This window comes from Notolepis coatsorum, assembly GCF_963971535.1.
Source record: "Notolepis coatsorum genome assembly, chromosome: 17".
In the NCBI taxonomy this organism is placed as follows: Eukaryota; Metazoa; Chordata; class Actinopteri; order Aulopiformes; family Paralepididae; genus Notolepis; species Notolepis coatsorum.
Window position 1 is genome coordinate 38,007,413 of NC_140181.1, and position 18,603 is coordinate 38,026,015.

General features: G+C 39.3%; 1 protein-coding gene across 1 annotated transcript in view; it reads right to left on the bottom strand.

Moving 5' to 3' along the window:
* Positions 1-263: 263 nt before the first annotated feature.
* The window catches only part of LOC311244582 (ephrin type-B receptor 2-like), a gene marked incomplete at both ends in the record, with an annotated part of 199,092 nt that continues 180,752 nt past the window's right edge, over positions 264-18,603 (bottom strand). The window contains 3 exons of the mRNA XM_084334168.1: positions 264-372; positions 11,155-11,310; positions 18,291-18,484. Coding sequence (XP_084190294.1) covers positions 264-372; positions 11,155-11,310; positions 18,291-18,484 — 459 coding nt within the window. The remainder of the gene's footprint in view (positions 373-11,154; positions 11,311-18,290; positions 18,485-18,603) is intronic.

The window sequence follows — 18,603 nt, forward strand, 5'->3', positions numbered from 1 at the left end:
AAAAGTTAAGAAAAAAAACCCGACCTGATATAAAACATTTGAAAGTATACCTTTAAGGGGCATATTACGCAGGACTGACCAGACTGAACACATGGGGTTTTGGGGGTGATTCCGGGTTCTGTCCTTGCTCAACCGTGACGACGGTAAACCCTGGATTCACCACTAGCTAACTCAACGTGGCCAGTGACCCCCGACTCTAGATGCTTCTAGAGACAGCTGTGAGAGGTGGGAGGAGGAGGGGCTTGGAGGTGGCCCGGGAGAGGTCAGACCTCCACTGAGGTAATCTGGTTCATCTGGGCCCTCATTGACTGCACGCTGTTGAGGATCTTTTTCTGGTGGCCGGCCAGGGTGACACCCATCTTGAGGATGTCCCTGTGGGGAGAGAGAGGGGGGGTGAGAGAGAGAGAGAGAGAGACAATGGTCAGTCAGTAAGGCTGTGATCCGATCACAAGTGGTCAGCTCTAAGTACGTCTGTTCACACCTGCCGTTAGATTGCGTCTCCACATGTGCCTCGACTGACCATGTGTTTTCCCGCTCAATATAAAAATAAACACGTAGGCCTACGTATAATACAATAAGACCGCATGCAGCATTTACAATTTACAATGTTACGACACAACTTTTCAAAAACTATTTTAATGTTGCTGTGGGACAAAGTGAGACTAGCCTCCAATCAAATGCCATGTATGTAGATATTATAATTACTATGTTTATATAGTTGATCATACAAATACAAACACAATAGATGTTTTAGAACTTTTGATATGTATTGCCCCTCAACAGGCTACAACTGGGCAACATTAAATTATGCTTGTTAAGCACTATACCAAAAATAAATAACAAATATATACTGATTGATTGATTGAACATTTTAATTAACAGATTGCAGAATGGGTACAATACAGTACAGGCTAAAGAGGTTAAGAGGTTAAATAATCAAGAAATAATTGGTTTGCTGAGAATGCAAAGGGAGGTGTGGCCGAAGCATAGACTGTAAGCGCTCCTTTGTTATGGTCTGAGATGCTGGTGCTCTAGTGCGACATCTAGTGGCTCAATCTCCGATATAGCACCTTTAACGAGAACCATGTTTACATGTTGTCAACGATGCTTGCCAAACAAACTATCAAAACGTACATGGACCCGCGGACAGCGGTCTCTCGTTGACTGACTCGCTTGTGTCTTCGTTGTGTGTCCGACTATGCATGTTTTCGAACACCCGCCCAACTCTACCTCTGATTGGCTTACCATGAAATTGTACTCAACCTCAGCCAATCGTCATAGTAACGCGCCGCATTTTTTGGCAGTAACGGTAACAGCGTTATTAAGATTGTAATCCGTTAGATTACTCGTTACTGAAAAAAGTAACGCTGTTAGTAACACCGTTATTTATAACGCTGTTATTCCCATCACTGCCTTTCAACCTCCTTCGACAAGCTCTGTCCCCTTGCCAAGAAGCCTGCCATTTGTTACCCCCACCCAGATTGTGGCTGACGGACACAGTTAGAGAAGAAAGACAGAGCCTGAGAGCTGCAGAGAGGACATGCTAAAAAGGTCCAAACCATTACACAAGACATCCTTCCATTCCCTGACTGCAACCATTAACTCCTCTTTCAATTCCAGGGTGGTTGCACCTCTCTAAAACAAGCGAGAGTCACACCGACCATTATAGATAACTATCGCCCTTATTCTCTTCGCTCTTTTCTCTCTAAATCACTTGTACTGTATGTGCCGTATCCAACCAGATCTCCGATTATCTTTTACGAAAGGCCTCTCCTCTGTCCTGATTCTCCTGGAACTGTCAGGAGCCTTCAACACAGTCAGACAGGTGTCCCCCAGGGCTCGGTCCTTGGACCCTTCTCTTCTCTCTCTACCACAAGTCTTTGGGTAACACTCAACTCTTCCTCTCCTTTCCTCCCTCAGATACCCATGTCTCTGAATGGATCTTGGCCTGCCTGATCGACATTTCTTCCTGGATGACGACCAATCACTTCAAACTAACTAAACCTGAGCAAAACATAGCTACTTCACTTGCTGGCTGAATCCTCCCCAATGGTCGACCTTTCAATCGCTGCGGAGAATGTTGCCATGGATCAGTCCCTCATCGCCAAGAACTTAGGTGTAGTCCTTGACGACTGGCTAGACTTCACTGCTCTTATTGCCTCAACAACCAGAACATGCAGATTCTTCCTGAACAACGTGAATAATTCCTCCTGACAAAAGAAGCCACCCAACTCAACAGACTATTGCAATGCTCTGCTAGCTGGTCTACCAAGGCACAGAAGATGGGCATTTTTGAAGATGACTAGGCGGTCCTTTAATGTAGGATGCATTTGCGTACAGACACCACTAAAGGAATATGGCCATATGTGGCCCAGACCACCTGCGAAAGTAGCTCACTAGCTAGATATAGTATGTTTCAGAGGTCGTAGTGGGCTCAATTTTACAACTACAACGAAGATAGAGGTATCATTAAAAAGAAGACACTTTGGCAATCATGTTGGTATGCTTATGCTAGCTTATCGGCAAAAGGAGGAAATTGCACTCCATATTATTTGCATGTGGTTGAGTGTACATGGTCCTCATTTCAAAATGATTAAATGGTGCTATAGATAACATAGCACCATCATATCCTTTATCCAATAAGATGCATTCCATGTGGGGAAATGGGAAGTAGGGAGAGGATACATGCATGGAAAATGTAAACAACAACATACATTTTGGACCTGCCAAAAAAATGTTCATGATAAATTAATCAATAATTAATCTGGGGGAAAAGCAATACTTTTATTCCACACCTTTCTAAAAGCTCTGTGGATGTTTATTTTTTTAATTATTATTATTAGGGTTTCAAGCGCAAAGTGCAGAACCCCTATTGTTTTTGTGTGAATTTCTTTTTTTTTCCTTTTCTTTTTTTTACATTGGTTTTGCAAATTCCCGTTAGATGGTAAATGAACTTTGAACAATTGATTGGAAGTTGTGTGCAAATGGTCTCCAACAAATATGACCCCAATTGGTCAAAAGAGGGCGCTATAATTAAAGGTCAGCTTTAAAAGATCAGAACGCAGTCCGATTTACACAAACCTTGATGCAGACATCCATATATCTATGCCCTCTACAAATTTGCCTCAAAGACCCATAAAGTCCGCCATATTGGATTTTCCGCCATCTTGGATTTGATGTAAAACACATATTTGACATCTCCTAAACCGTATGTCCGATTACTACCAAATTAGCTGTGGATCCTTATTGGATGAAGCGTATAAAAGGTAGTATAAGGATTGTTGATATATTTTTTTGTTTTGAAGATATTAACCAATTCACTTCAAAAAGGCGTGGCTAAGTACATAAATAGATGCAAGTCAACAACCGTTAGGCCAATCATCACGAAATGTAAGTGGCATAACACAAAACGGACTATAAATCAAAAGGTTTTTGTCCAAACATTACAAAACTTGCGGGACATGTTTCACAACACTGCTGAACTGTATGTATGAACTTATTTAGCATTTTCTTTTATAATTTTTTTTATACTTTATTGTGTCAAAGAAAGTCACTTTACATTTAGGTATAGTACACACATACACATACATAACTGCACATATCCATACGTACATACACACACAAATGTACATATGCATATTTTAAATCTTGACACTTTTTTACCCATCACCCATACAAAAACAAGAGACAAAAACACAAACAAAAGGGTGAGTACCAGTATAGATCCTGGACTGGTATACCTATCCATCCATCCATCCATCCATGGTATACATCTAATATCCATCCCTACTCGTTCCCACATACATATATAAAAAAATTAAAACAATAAAAAATTAAAAAAATATTAATAGAAAAAATAAAATAAAAAATTTAAATAAATAATAAGTAAAAAGGCTGAATTTTCATTGTAGGTGTAGGCCTAAGGGGTGTTCCCCAACAATTGAGTAGTAGATCAAGATATTACTGTTTCATGTTACTTAAATCCTCTTCTCAAAGACTGTCATCTAATACCTTTCCATAGTTTAAAGAGACCCCATCTTTTTCCCAGCATATTTTCATTCTTATTGATTTTGTAGGTTACCTTTTCCATACTATATGTCCTCTACAGTTTCTAACCATTTGTTTACTTTCGGGGGTCAAGTTTTTTCCAAGCTCTTGTTATTTGCTGCAGCTCTCAAAATAAAAAAAGGTATAATTCTTCTTTTTGTAGGTTTTTGGGGCGTGTGCCTAACTTGACTTACTGACTTAAGCCTTTGCACTCCCTGCGGAGCATAGGCCACTGACGTTTTCTTTCCATGTTGTGCGGTTTTTGGCCTCCCGAACGATGTTCGTGTTCCTAACAGTATATCATATTTTTCTAGATACCCCATATTTCCCTCCAGATTTTAAATGTGTTATATATAGAGTAATTGTGTATTTTGATCTGTGCTTTTTTATATCTAGAGAAGATCAATGTGCTGAGTGATTCCACTAAATTCAACTCAATTGACTTCCATTTGGGTCTCATCTCGTTTTTCATCCATATTAAAATCGGTTTTACCTGTGCTGCGTAATAATAATTAATTAAATTAGGTAATGCAAGTCCCCCTCCTTCTTTTTTTTGTTGCAGGATTTTGAGTTTGACTCTAGGCTTCTTTTCATCCCATATACATTTTCTCAGCAGCCCCTCCCAAACATTGAAACATTTAGGTGTTATGTATAATGGCATGTTTTGGAATAAAAATAGAAAACGTGGCAAGATGTTCATTATAATAATATAATTTTTTTCAAATAAAGTCAGAGGTACAATTAGATCTTCCTTTACAGAATTCTCCAAATTTCCATAATTACACTGATGTAGATGGTCTAGGTCAGGGGTCTCAAACTCTATTTACCTGGGGGCCGCTGGAGGTAGAATCTGGGTGAGGCTGGGCCGCATCAAATATCCCACAAAAAAAGGGTTTAAAGTATTAAAAAAAAAAGTTAAACTGATCCAATCTTCTCACAAACTCACTAAAACCTCACAAACAACAGCAACTGAGCATTCTCAGTGGTGTCAGTGGACTCATCCACAGCTATGGAAATGCACTGTGCATTTTTTTTATTCTATCACAAAGCTGTTTAATCAAATCATCAGCCAGTATTTCAGTTATTCTGGTTGCTGTGCTATCTGAGGAGGATTTGCTTTTGTTTGCCTTTTTTTTTTTTTTTTGTTTTAAGTCTTTATTTCGAACATGCAATGAATACAACAAACAATAATAAAAAAGAAAAACAACTCAATCTGCATGTTCGAAAAGGAGTAGGAAGAAGTATACACTTATTTAATCCTACCCCTTTTCCACTACTCAAATGAGTGTACTACTTTAAACATAAAAAAGAAAAGAAAAGAAAAGAAAAAAAAAAAATATATATATATATATGCAAAACAAAAAACAAAAACTATATATGTATAAAATAAAATAAAATAGAAACAAAATAAAAATGTAAACACCCGTGAATATCAAGTCCCTTCTTCATCCCTGTACCTTGTGAACACAATTTCCTTATACATCAGTTTGAATTGTCTCATGTTTGGACATTGCTTTAACACCACATTAAGACTGTTCCACAGTTTCACTCCACATATTGAGATGCAGTGTTTTCTCATGGTAGTGCGTACGTTTAGCACCTTTAAATTGTGTTCTCCCCTCAGATTATAACCCCCCTCCCTATCAAAGAACAATTCTTGAATGTTTCTTGGAAGTGCATGACTTTTTGCTTTATACATTAATTGTGCCGTTTTAAATTCCACAAGATCATTTAACTTCAATGTCTTTGACTCCAGAAACAATATGTTAGTGTGATCACGATAACCTGCAATGTGAACTATCCTTATGGCCCTTTTTTGGAGTATAAAAAGTGGTTGTAGTGTAGACTTATAATTGTTTCCCCAGACTTCAGCACAGTAATTTAAATATGGTAAAACTAGTGAACAGTAGAGAATGTAGAGTGATTTTCTATCCAGGATGTGCTTTACTTTACTCATGACTGAAATGCTTCGTGAGAGTTTAGATTGGACATGTTTTATGTGAGGTTCCCAACAGATTTTATGGTCTATTATTACACCTAGGAATTTATTTTCATAAACTCTTTCAATAATCACATCATTTATTTTAACTTGTACCTGAGTATCCAATCTACAGTTTCCAAACAACATAATTTTAGTTTTGCTCAAGTTCAATGATAATTTGTTTCTATCAAACCATTCCTTCAATTTCTTCATTTCAGATGTGATGACCTCTAAAAGCTGCTGGACATTCTCACCAGAAAAAAAAAGATTAGTGTCATCCGCAAATAAAATACATTTAAATATATTGGATACTTTTCATATCTCGTTAATGTACAAGATGAACAGTTTTGGACCCAACACTGACCCCTGGGGGACACCACAAGCAATGTCCAAACATTCAGATTTATAATCTCTCATTGTCACAAATTGTTGTCTTTTATTTAGATAGCTTCTTACCCAGTCCAATACTACCCCCCTGATCCCATATCTCTCCAATTTCCTGATTAATATATCATGATTAATAGTATCAAATGCTTTTTTTAGGTCAATGAATACTCCAGCTACATGTTTTTTTTGATCTATGGAATTTGTGATTTTTTCAATGAGTTCTATTAACGCTAGTGATGTTGACCGGTGTGTTCTGAATCCATACTGGCTATCGGTGAGTAAATTATGTTTATCAATGAATTTATCTAATCTGTTGTTGAAGAGTTTTTCTAATATTTTTGAAAACTGAGGAAGTAGAGAAACAGGCCTATAATTTGTGAAGTGGTGTTTATCTCCAGTCTTGAACAGAGGTATGACTTTTGCTATTTTCATTTTATTCGGAAATCGACCAGTTTTGAATGATAAATTGCAGATGTGCGTGAGTGGTTTTGAAATCCCAATAATGACATTTTTTACTATTTTCATATCTATTTCATTACTGTCTGTAGATGTCTTGTTTTTACATTTATTAGTAGTTTCTATAATTTAATTTTCATCTACCGCTTCCAGAAACATTGAACTAGGATTTCTTTCAATGTAATTGTCTTTTATGTCTTCAGGAGTCACTGGATCTGGGATTTTTCCCGCTAATTCTGGTCCAATATTTACAAAAAATGTATTAAAGTTGTTAACCACATCATCCATATTGCTAATAGTTTGATCCTCTTCCATAAAATACTGAGGATAGTTTATTTGTCTTGATCCATTCCTGATAATACCATTTAATATCTTCCAAACACCTTTAATATTATATTTGTTGTTATCTAATATTCTACTATAATGATCCTTCTTACATCTTCTCATAATATTAGTCAACTTGTTTTTATATTTCTTATATTTATTTTCTGCCTCTTTAGTTCTATGTTTTATAAATTCTCTATATAGTGTATTTTTCTTTTTACATGCATTCTGTAATCCCCTTGTGATCCATGGGCTGTCTGAGTGTTTATGTTTACTGCTATATTCTTTTATTGGACAATGTTTGTGATATAGTAAGTTAAATATAGATAAGAATGTTTCATATGCTTTATCAGTGTCATCCTCTTTATATACTATCTCCCAATTTTGTAGTAGCAAATCATTTTTGAAAGCGTTCATTGATTCTTCAGTCCTTACTCGTTTAAATTGTAGTTTATTGTCCTGCTTGTTTTCTGTGTGGTATCCATCACTTCAGTCATACATTATTTTTAAGGCTGTCAAATATATCGCGTTAATATCGCGTTAACTCCCGATTCTATTAATGCCACTAATTTTTTTAACTCAAGATTAACAATTTTTTTTTTTTTTTTTTTTTTTTACTAGACTTCACTCAGGTGTATTATTGATGCTCTCATTGATACTATGTTTGTTTCTGAAGTGTGTGTGTGTGTGTGTGTGTGTGTGTGTGTGTGTGTGTGTGTGTGTGTGTGTGTGTGTGTGTGTGTGTGTGTGTGTGTGTGTGAGATATAGAGAGAGGGGGGTGAGAGAGATGAGGAAGGGGCAAAAGAGAAAAAGAGCTGGGAGAGTGTGTGTGTGAGGGAGAGAGGGGGGTGTGTGATTAATCAGCCCTTGTGTGTGTGAATGTAACAAGTTCCTAACGTTTTCTTTCCCCTATTATTTCATGCACACTTTATTCATTGTTTTAAATTATTATTTTCTTTTAAGTTATTTTGTGCATCACTCTGTTTTGAATTTGATGCAAATTTGCAATGCATGAGGGTCATCATTTTGTGTTAAATGGCTGCACAAAGCAAGCATTTGTTGACTCGCATGTTGATAAGAGTATTAAAACATGGAACTTGAAAAAGATCTGTTTAAGGTAAAAAAAAAAAAAAAAAAAAAGCGATTAATTTGCGATTAATCGCGAGTTAACTATGGACAATCATGCGATTAATCGAGTTAAATATTTTAATCGTTTGACAGCACTAATTATTTTATTATTTATGCATCAGAGAATGGCTTCTTGTGTTTAGCCAACACCCATGCCACTGAGTGAGGACTTTGTTGCTTTTTCTCGTTGTGACATAGATTTGACAATAATTCTGCTTGCAGCTTGATATGATTTCATTCCATTTATTTTTGTGGTTCTTAGCACTGAATTCTGAGGAAAGGCTGCATCAAAATAACTGTGTTTTGTTTCATAGTGGCGTTTCAAATTGCCACTCTTCATAAGAGCTACCGTTTCTTGGTGCTGGGAGGAGGATGCACGCATATTTTTCAGTCCATGCACCTTTGAATTGCAGCGATTTTCACTGTCGACTTTTCTTTTACTTTCTTTGAACATGCCACATTTTTCTACTAACTGCCTGCTGGCGAAACTAGGTTAGCTACATTTATCTCACGGGGATAAAACTGGGAAAGAGGTTGCTAGCTACAGTACCTGCAGATTAGACTACTACTGTAGATGCGCTGTCAACTCGCTCTGACTGGGACCCGCTGAAAGATAACACGCATTCCGTGAAGACCCGCCCTACTCTGCTCTGATTCGCAGACTGTGGGTGGGGGGGGGGGAAACGCTGACGGGACGCTGAATGTGATTGGACCTGCCATACGCACTGGATATATTTTCCTTCCACTTGGTATCACTCCGGAATCACGTTTCAACCAAGTCACTAACGTAACATTGCTGCCATGAGCCTGCGCTATGGTAGCCTACAGGTGATCAAATAAATAAAACATCCAACTCGCACAACGACGCGGCAAACAGTTGCGCGCGGGCCGCACTAACACTAAACTTTGATGTCAAGTAGGGGGCCGCAAAATATCATCCAGCGGGCCGCAATTGGCCCGCGGGCCGCGAGTTTGAGACCCCTGGTCTAGGTTATTAGGTATACCGTAATTTTCGGACTATAAGCCGCACCTTTTCCCCCCATTTTTCGACCCTGCGGCTTATATAACGTGCAGCTTATATGTGACTCGACGTGACCAAACCCGAAAATGTAAAAATCGAAATATTGCTTTTTTGACTGCATTGAAACGTTATTTATCTGTTCCCTTATTTGCTAAACTTAATACAACTTGTAAATGAGTTAATTCTTGTTATTTGTCCGACAGTATTGTGTCCCAATGCAAATTACACATGGTAATTAAACATTAAAACACCTGCAGCTTTTAGTCCAGTGCGGCTTATATATGTACACATCATTCAATTTAGCTGCTGCGGCTTATATACAGGTGCGGCTTATAGTGCGTGAAGTACGGTAGTTATTCCCAGATATCTCACTTTGTTCCGGTCCCATTTAAAGTTAAACTGTTTTTTGAAGTCTTCTCCAAGTGGTCACCTATTTCCATAGCTTCAGTTTTATTTAAATTAAGCTTATATCCAGACAGAACCCCATAGTTTGTAATTTCATCTAGTAACTTTGGTAGTGAACTATATATATCTGTAAGATACACTATGATCGTCGTCCGTGTACAATACTAGTTTATGTTCATCTTCCTTTATTGTGAGACCTTTTATCCTCATATTTTTACTTATGCTTTCGGCTAAGGGTTCTATGCATAAAGCTAATATTTGGAGCGATAATGGGTCCACTTGTCTTGTCCCCCTTTTTAAAATAAAGTTTGTAGTGTCCCATTCACTCTTACTCTTGCGTTAGGTTCTTTATATATTCCCTTAATCAATTTAATAAAAGTTTGGTGGAATCCAAAATTCCATGTAAACAAGACGAAAGTCTTTCTCTGGTCTGCATCCCCTTAACAATTGTATGTATTGAGCTGTACTGTACTGTACCCATTCTGCAATCTGATAATAAACTTTTCAATTCAATCAATCGACTCGAAATATGAAGGGCCATGACACCCGATCAAAGGCCTTTTCAGCATCTAATGTCAATGTCAGCATTTGTTGCTTTGTTTGTACTGCATAATCAATGATGTTACGAGTACGCCGCACATTGTTGCTTAAGAGACGATCTTTAATGAATCCTGTTTGGTCCAGGTTAATTATATTAGGTAGTATATGTGAGAGTCTGGTTGCTATAATTGATGTGAATAATTTTTTATCTATATTTAAGAGGGATATTGGTCTATACGATGAACAGTCTGTCGGGTCTTTTCCTTCTTTAGGTATAACAGTAATGATTGCCAAATTCCATGTGTCCGGCCAGTTTCCTGTTTGTAGGATCTCATTAAAAACTCTACATAATTGGGGCGCCCCAGTGGCGAACCACATAGCACGCTCAGCCGCGACACGGCCGACCCGGGTTCGATTCCCGAGCCCGTCGTTATTTGCCGAATGTCTTCCCCCCACTCTGTCTCCCATTCCTCCTCTACCTCTATCTACTGGACTGCCCAGTAGAAATAAAGCGATAAAACGCCAAAAAATAAATCTTAAAAAAGAAAAAAAGAAAAACTCTACATAAGATGGGAGTAACTAGGTATCTAAACTCCCTGTAGAATTTGTAAGTAAATCCATCACTTCCAGGACTTCTTTCTGGTTTACCCTTCTGGATGACCCTTAGGATTTCTGTCTCTACTATTGGTTGTACTAATTCATAATTTTGTTTAACGGACACTGTGGGAAGGTTTAAAATGTCTGGGTATTGTTTAATTTTCTGTGGGTCCACACCTATTACTTCTGGAGTGTAGAGGTTTTGATAATAATCCTTAAAACATAATGCTATTTAAATGAACACGAAAGCAACACCGGATTGACTTACTCCGTGGTCATCTGGGACACCACATCAAAGCTGGTGAAGCCTTCGCTGGCGAACTTCTCCTTGTACTGGCCCATCTTGATGGCATCCAGCCACTCATCCACCGTGCTGAAGGAGGAGAAGTCAGGAGTGCTGCGGTCCAGCAGAGGTAAGTGAACACTGGAGAGAGAACAGAGAGCAGGAGATGAGAAACAGCAAGTTTTCAAGTTTCTTTATTATTTGTCATACAGAAATACAGAATACTTTGCATGAAATGTTTCTTTCTGTTTTGCTCCTGAGAGTGTGCTAGATAACAAGATAGTATAAATAAGTATAATAAGTATAAAATAGAAAGTCAAGAAGTCAAGTAAAAACAAGTATAAACAACAAAATTGTTCAGTATACCTCTATATACAGTATGTACATCTGGTACAAGAATTGTGAGGTATAGCTTAGCTTGTGGTGCCACCTTGTGGTGGTGAGGTGCAATAAGGAATGAGAGATCTGCAATTTCCTTACCAATAATGTAATAAATATAAAGTGTAAAGTGTAAAAGTGTAAAGTGTGGTAAAGTGGGTGCTACAGTGTGTTGTTTATTTAAAGTGAGTGTGTGTGCTGTGGGTGTGTTGATGGCCTGTTATTGTTCATTGTTCAATCATTGTTCATTGAGCATCCTGATGGCCTGGGGATAGAAGCTAGAGCCATATGAAATCCGTTTTATTATTTTCCAAATTCCATTTTATTATTTCCCAAATTCAGTTTTTTCCGTTTTAATATTTCAGAATTCTGTATTTAGCTTTTTATGCTCATTTTATCATCAGAAATAGTGTCTAATAAGTGGGAATGAATAAATGTCCACAATTGAATATGATATAACAGTCCATTTAATGTTTTTAAGTGCTGCAACTCAGAAATACAGTTACATTTTACACAATACTTTTCAAATAATATTGTGACAAAATAAAAATACACATTTCAAGTGTAAACAATAGATACAGCTAGCTACTACTGACATTATCACAATGACAATGTCAGTAGCCTAGCTATATCTATTATATTGTGATGAAATATAGTAATGCATAATTTAGGCACCTTTAGTTTAGTTTATTTAGTTTATAAAGGATAGTGTATAATGACAATCGTTTGCATTAAACAAATGGATGGGTGCACTAGATTTAGCAAGAAGCTATCATTTCCATCTATAGTCCTATGTACTGTAACGTTTCATAGCTATTTAAGTTTATTTAGATTATAAAGGTCAGTGTATAATGACAATCGTTTGCATTAAACAAATGGATGGGTGCACTAGATTTAGCTAGAAGCCATCATGTCCTAACGTTATAGCTATTTAATCACAATAGTGTCGCAAGTGTTTTTGCGGGTCCAGTCCAGGGAACGTTGACAGAATTTACAAAACACCTTATCACCGGAGGCATAAAAGTCATTAGGATACTGTTCTGCTCTGAATTGAGGGCTTATTGCAGAATTTCTTAGCTTCTTGACGATGTTAACACTGAAGCAGCCAGACGCTTTAGCACCGCTGTGTTGTGTGTAACACGCTGTAGCGTCCCCGCCTCCCCGGTCGCGTGTGCACCAACGTTCCACCCAAAAACGGAATTTCAGTCCAGATTAGGCCAAATTCTGCAATATTCCACGTTTTGCAGTTGATTCCATTTTTATTGGTTAATTCCGCGATTCCGTCCACGATTCCGTGAACGCGGATTTCATATGGCTCTAATAGAAGCTCCTTCTGAGTCTCTCTGTGCTTGCCATGAGACTCCGGTATCGCTTGCCTGACCGCAGCAGTTCAAAGAGGCAGTTGTTTGGGTGGCTGGAGTCTTTGATTATTCTCTTAGCCTTGCCCATGCACCGCTTGTTGTAGATGTCTTGGAGAGTGGGAAGCCCTCCTCCAATTGTGCGTTCGGCTGAACGGGCCACTCTCTGTAGTCTGCTATGGTCTTGTGCAGTGCTATTCCCAAACCAGGAGGTGGTATTGCCAGTCAGGATGCTCTCTATTGTGCATGAGTAGAAGTTCTTGATGATCTTCTGACTCACGTTGAACTTCCTTAAGCGCCTAAGGAAGTAGAGGCGTTGTCATGCACAACACTGTCAATGTGTGTGGTCCATGTCAAGTCCTCAGATATGTGGACTCTGAGGTACTTAAAACGGTACCCCGTCGATGCTGAGGGGGCTGTAGTCCCTGACCCCCGACCTCCTAAAATCCACAATCATCTCCTTTGTTTTGCTGACGTTCAGGGAGAGGCTGTTCTCTTGGCACCATCCCGCTAGAACCTTTACCTCTTCCAGGTAGGCCCTCTCGTTGTTTGCAGAGATCAGGCCCACCACTACTGTGTCGTTAGCAAATTTGATGATTGTGTTGTTGTTCCGCTGTGCCTGATTAACTTAATGTGTGTGTGTGTGTGTGTGTGTGTGTGTGTGTGTGTGTGTGTGTGTGTGTGTGTGTGTGTGTGTGTGTGTGTGTGTGTGTGTGTGTGTGTGTGTGTTCAAGGGCACGTGTTTTTACCACACTCCTGTACATCCCTGCACACTTACATGAATATAAATGTCTGGCTCAATACATTCCCATGCAGTGTGTATCTCTTTCCAGGAGGTGGCGCCTTCGGCCCTCAGCACTGTGGCTCAGTGGTTAGCACTGTTGCCTCACAGCAAGAATGTCCTGGGTTCCAAACCCCAGCTGGGGGCCTTTCTGTGTGGAGTTTGCATGTTCTCTTCGTGTTTGCATGGGTTTCCTCTGGCTACTCCGGTTTCCTCCCACACCATAAAAGATGCATGCTAGGTTTCCTGCCATTGCCCTTGACCAAGGTACTGACATTACAAACTGGAGTTGGTCCCCGGGCACCGCACTGTGTGTAGCTGCCCACTGCTCATAAATAGATAGGAAGAGTCATTGAATTTCCCCAAGGGGATTAATAAAGGTTCACCCTAACCTTAACCATAACCTGAGTATTACATTTAGATTGTAGATTTGGATTTAGAGCCCTCCCGTATGGAAAATATGTACTGTATGTGATACAAGGAATTTAGAGATTCCGTCCTATATGGCTGGACAACCAATAATCAAACATACAATGAAACATACATGAGATGAGTGAGGTAATGATATATACTGATAATGATATCAGTTAATGATAATGATATCAGGTAATGATATATAATGATATCAGGTCATAATATCTGAAGGCAGAAACTATACATTTCTTATTATACTTCCTGAAGGTGGGAAATGGGGGACAGTGTTTCAGGAGGTAGAGCGGTCGTCTAGTAATCAGAAGGTTCCCGGTTTGATTCCGCCTCAAATATGGGGCCAATAGTCCTGATGGTGGCGCTACCATAGCAGCCTTAAGTTCAAATCTTTGTACATTCATTAAAAATCAATAGTGTGCGCCAGAGGTCTGTAATCGTCTGCCCTAATTAGATTAAATGTTCATACGCTGGTTTCTATGGTCAATTATGAAGTCCAACACTCTTCTTTTAAAATTTGCTAAATGAATTAAACCCTATAGGTTGTACAGATTTAGTCTATACAGACAAACCTCCGCAATCAGAACCTGTAAATGTATTCACATTTGAACACAAAATGTAGTCCACAGTGCATGAAAATATGTCTCATAAACGGATTCTTTGACACTTTTTTCTCTCCGTCCTGATCTGAAATGTTATTTGCATAGACACGCCCATTGTAACATTAATTGTCTGGGTCTGATGTGGGCATCAGTAAACTATTTATATGATAATTTAATTGAATCCAACCTACTAACCCCCCAAATAAACTGAACACCTGGCCTGGAGGACTAGACCCTGAAAAACAACTAGACTCTGGAGAAAGACTATGCCCTGGAGAAAGACTAGATAATTTTTCTTTTAATTACGTTTTTTTTTTTAGCGCTTATCGCTTTTTGCTACTGGGCAGTCCAGTAGAGAGAGAGAGAGAGGAAGAGCGGGAGACAGAGTGGGGGGAAGACATTCGGCAAATGACGCCGGGTCCGAGAATCGAACCCGGGTCGGCCGTGCCGCGACTCAGCGTGTTACATGGTTTGCCACTTGGGCGCCCCGAAAGACTAGATTTTAATGTAAACAAACCTTTTACAGCCACAGTGTGAACAACATGTTGTGTTGGCTCAAGGCTGTGGTACAAATACGAAAAAGAGAGCAAATACATTTTCACAAGCTTCCCAGTTCGCTCAGACCTCGTCCAGATCTCTGACCACGGGACTCTGTAAGTAGAGGTGATTTGATGTCCATGTGCAAATTTGAATGGCTTGTATTACAGAAATACAATCATTTTAGATGAAATTAATTACGCAGTGATTTTCAAAAGAGTCAATTACCTACCTACTATTTTTCACACACTGTTTCAACATGAAAGGCAGTGGATGACGTTTAAAAAGTATACATTGTATACACTTTGTGACAAGCCTGGTGGTGTTCAGACTCGTCACGGTTCAAAAACAAACAAATTCAACTGTCCACACAAGCGCAATTTCAATCAATAAAATATATTTATTGAATAAGGCCTAATAGTCCGATGGGCAATTAGGGTAGTCGTCGTAATACAGTCCAAGGTCAAAAACACAAAACAGGCTCTCGTACAAAAAAGGGATTGTTTTATACTCAGAGTTTGTCTTCCGGTCCAGGGTCAGTACACAAGGGGGTTTCTCAGCCAGTCTAGGGCAGCGTTTCCGTTAGCCGGTAATTACCGGTATTTGACCGGCAAAATATGTTGAAGTCCGAATATTTAAATCTTTCCGGTCTTAATGTCCGGTGAAAATAATTCCTCTAAGCACAATTTTATTATTTGAATTGTATTAAAATAGGCTAAAATTAAATAGCCTATGCGACGAACGAAACAATCATTACATTTGTTTCATTGTTGCTTCACTCTGATAAAGCGCGGATGGCGCCGCTCAGATGTGAATATTTTTTTTCTTTCTTTTTTTGAGCCTGTCTGGCCAGCCACCATAACGACAAACAGGTATACGAGCGAGAGAGAGAGAGATGGCCAAACAAGCTAAGCTTAACAAATATTTCATGAAACAAAGCACAAGCAGGTCTAATAATAATGACAACGAAGATGAGTCTTCTGAACTTGAAGTCACAGAGGCCGCTGATGCCGGTGGTGGCTCCCGCGGAAAAGAAACAGAAATGTCTAGCGTTCAGGCCAGAGTGGAAAGTAAAATTCTCCTGGCTGAGGTGCGATATTATAGTCTAGTAGTCTAGCCTCTATGATGTACGAGAGATAACATTGATTGAACGTACACAAAGTACACTTTATTGATTGAACCACAAAGAGCATCCCCAGTCTGCTGCTACCGTTGCGAGCCTCGCAGACGTCCACCTGTTCCAATGGGGATATCAAAGTCGAACCAACCGTTACCAGACGAGTCACGACCCCGCTGTTCTCGCAGGTACAAAACGGATAGGCACAACGAGAGACGGGGTGAGTGAGTGTTGAAATCTTTTAATCATATGCAACTGTTGGTTGACTGCCGTGTCACATAGTAATGCATATTATTGATTATAACTAAATGTAGGCTATAATGAAATCAACAAATGCGTTACGCGCATGTGGCTCGTCCTCTCTGCATGTGGCGACGAGCTAGCAAAAACGAGGCAATGTGATGATCAACTACAGTTTGCTGTGTGTGAAGTTGAACATTATGATATGTGTGACGTGTCTGATACAACGAGGTGAAGCGATGTCGACTCGAGATTCATTTGGGGGTGCGTGTGACAGCTGCTGCAGAGCAAGCCTGCGGGGCGGGAGCTTGATGCTGGATTAGCGTATCGCACTAACTTGGGAGGCGAGAGATAGTAATTTGATTCTGCAAATCAATTTCTCATTCTTCGCTTGATGTAATTAATACAAATGTCCAATATAACGGAATTCGTTAGCTCATAAAAATGTGATTATAACAGACTGCTGTTTAAAACTCTGACCGGAATTCCTCGAATATGTCCGGGGATAGAAATCTTGCAGGACACCCAGACCGGCACGAATATGTTCTAACGGAAACGCTGGTCTAGGGTCCAGTACACAATGAACACCTTCTCGCCTTCACCTCTCCTCTCAACAACCTCTCACCTCACAAAACTCTGTATCTCAATATCTCTCTCTCTCTGTACTCGCCCCTACCTCACCTCCACTCAACAATACTCTATCTGTCCTAGTGTTTTATGTTATGTGTGTCTGGTGTGTGTGTGTGTGGGGTGTGGGTGATCTTGTGGTGCACAGATGTGTTCTATCAGTCATAATCAGCTGCCTAATTGATTCCCCTCCTCCCGTGGCAGTAGTATCTCCCATCCTTCACGTAACCATGGGACGGGGGATGATATATGCCACAACTTGTATGTACATAATTTGGTGAAGATGGGGGCAACCTCTGCTAATGGTAATTTTTATTTTTTAACTTTTAGGTCCTACTGTATAATACCAAAACACCATAATGCTTAATGCCAAAATACCATAATGCTTAATGCAAAAACCCCATAATGCCATAATGGCTAAGCTTCAATGCACAATGCTTGGACTCCTGCTAATTCCCGCTTGGAGCTATATTTATTTGTATTATTATGCTGCGTGATCAGGAAGACAGTGTCTTATATGTGGCTGTGATTGTGTGTTACGTAATCCCATGTGGGATGGGCCATTTAGATGGCATGACATGAAAATATCTTTCAGTATTTGCTAATATTTCTGAGCGTTTGTTTATCCTGCTTTGAGCACCAGATGGATGGCATAATTGCCACATAAGAATATGAAATTAGTTCCAGAAGGCTGGACTATTTGAAAGTCAATTGATCTTTTCTGTGATCACTAGCTGAATCTGTGCTTTTCTTTTAATGAAATAAAGTAAGAACCATATTGGGAGCCGATACAGTGTTGCCAGTCATTTTGAATCACACAGATTAACTTGTTCAACTCAGCACCTGGAAAAGAGATGTGTGTGTACTCTGACTACTTGAATAATATTATACCCAGGTCTTTAAAGATGCATTCGAATGTTCCTTTGAAGTGAGGACCATGTCATTGACAATTTACTCCATGTCATTACGTGACTGAGAGTCCTCATTCCAAACGATGGAACATTTTAGACGGTGCATCTGAAACGTATCATGCTCTCTCCCTGTCCTCTGCTTACCTTGAGGAGAGCGGCGTCATGGCCTTGAGGCTGTTGGGGTTACGGATCATCTTGTCCAGGGTGCCGACTATCTGGCTGAACTTGGGCCTGTTGTTACGGTCCTTCTGCCAGCAGTCCAACATCAGCTGGTGCAGTGCGCTGGGACAGTCCATAGGGGGCGGTAGCCTATAGTCCTGCTCTATAGCATTGATGACCTAACAGGACATACGGAGACCATTAACCAAGGCTTGTTTTAGAAAATGTCTTGGTTACACAAGATCATAATTTTTTTATATATATAATTTAATTTATTTAAATAAAATAAAATATTTTA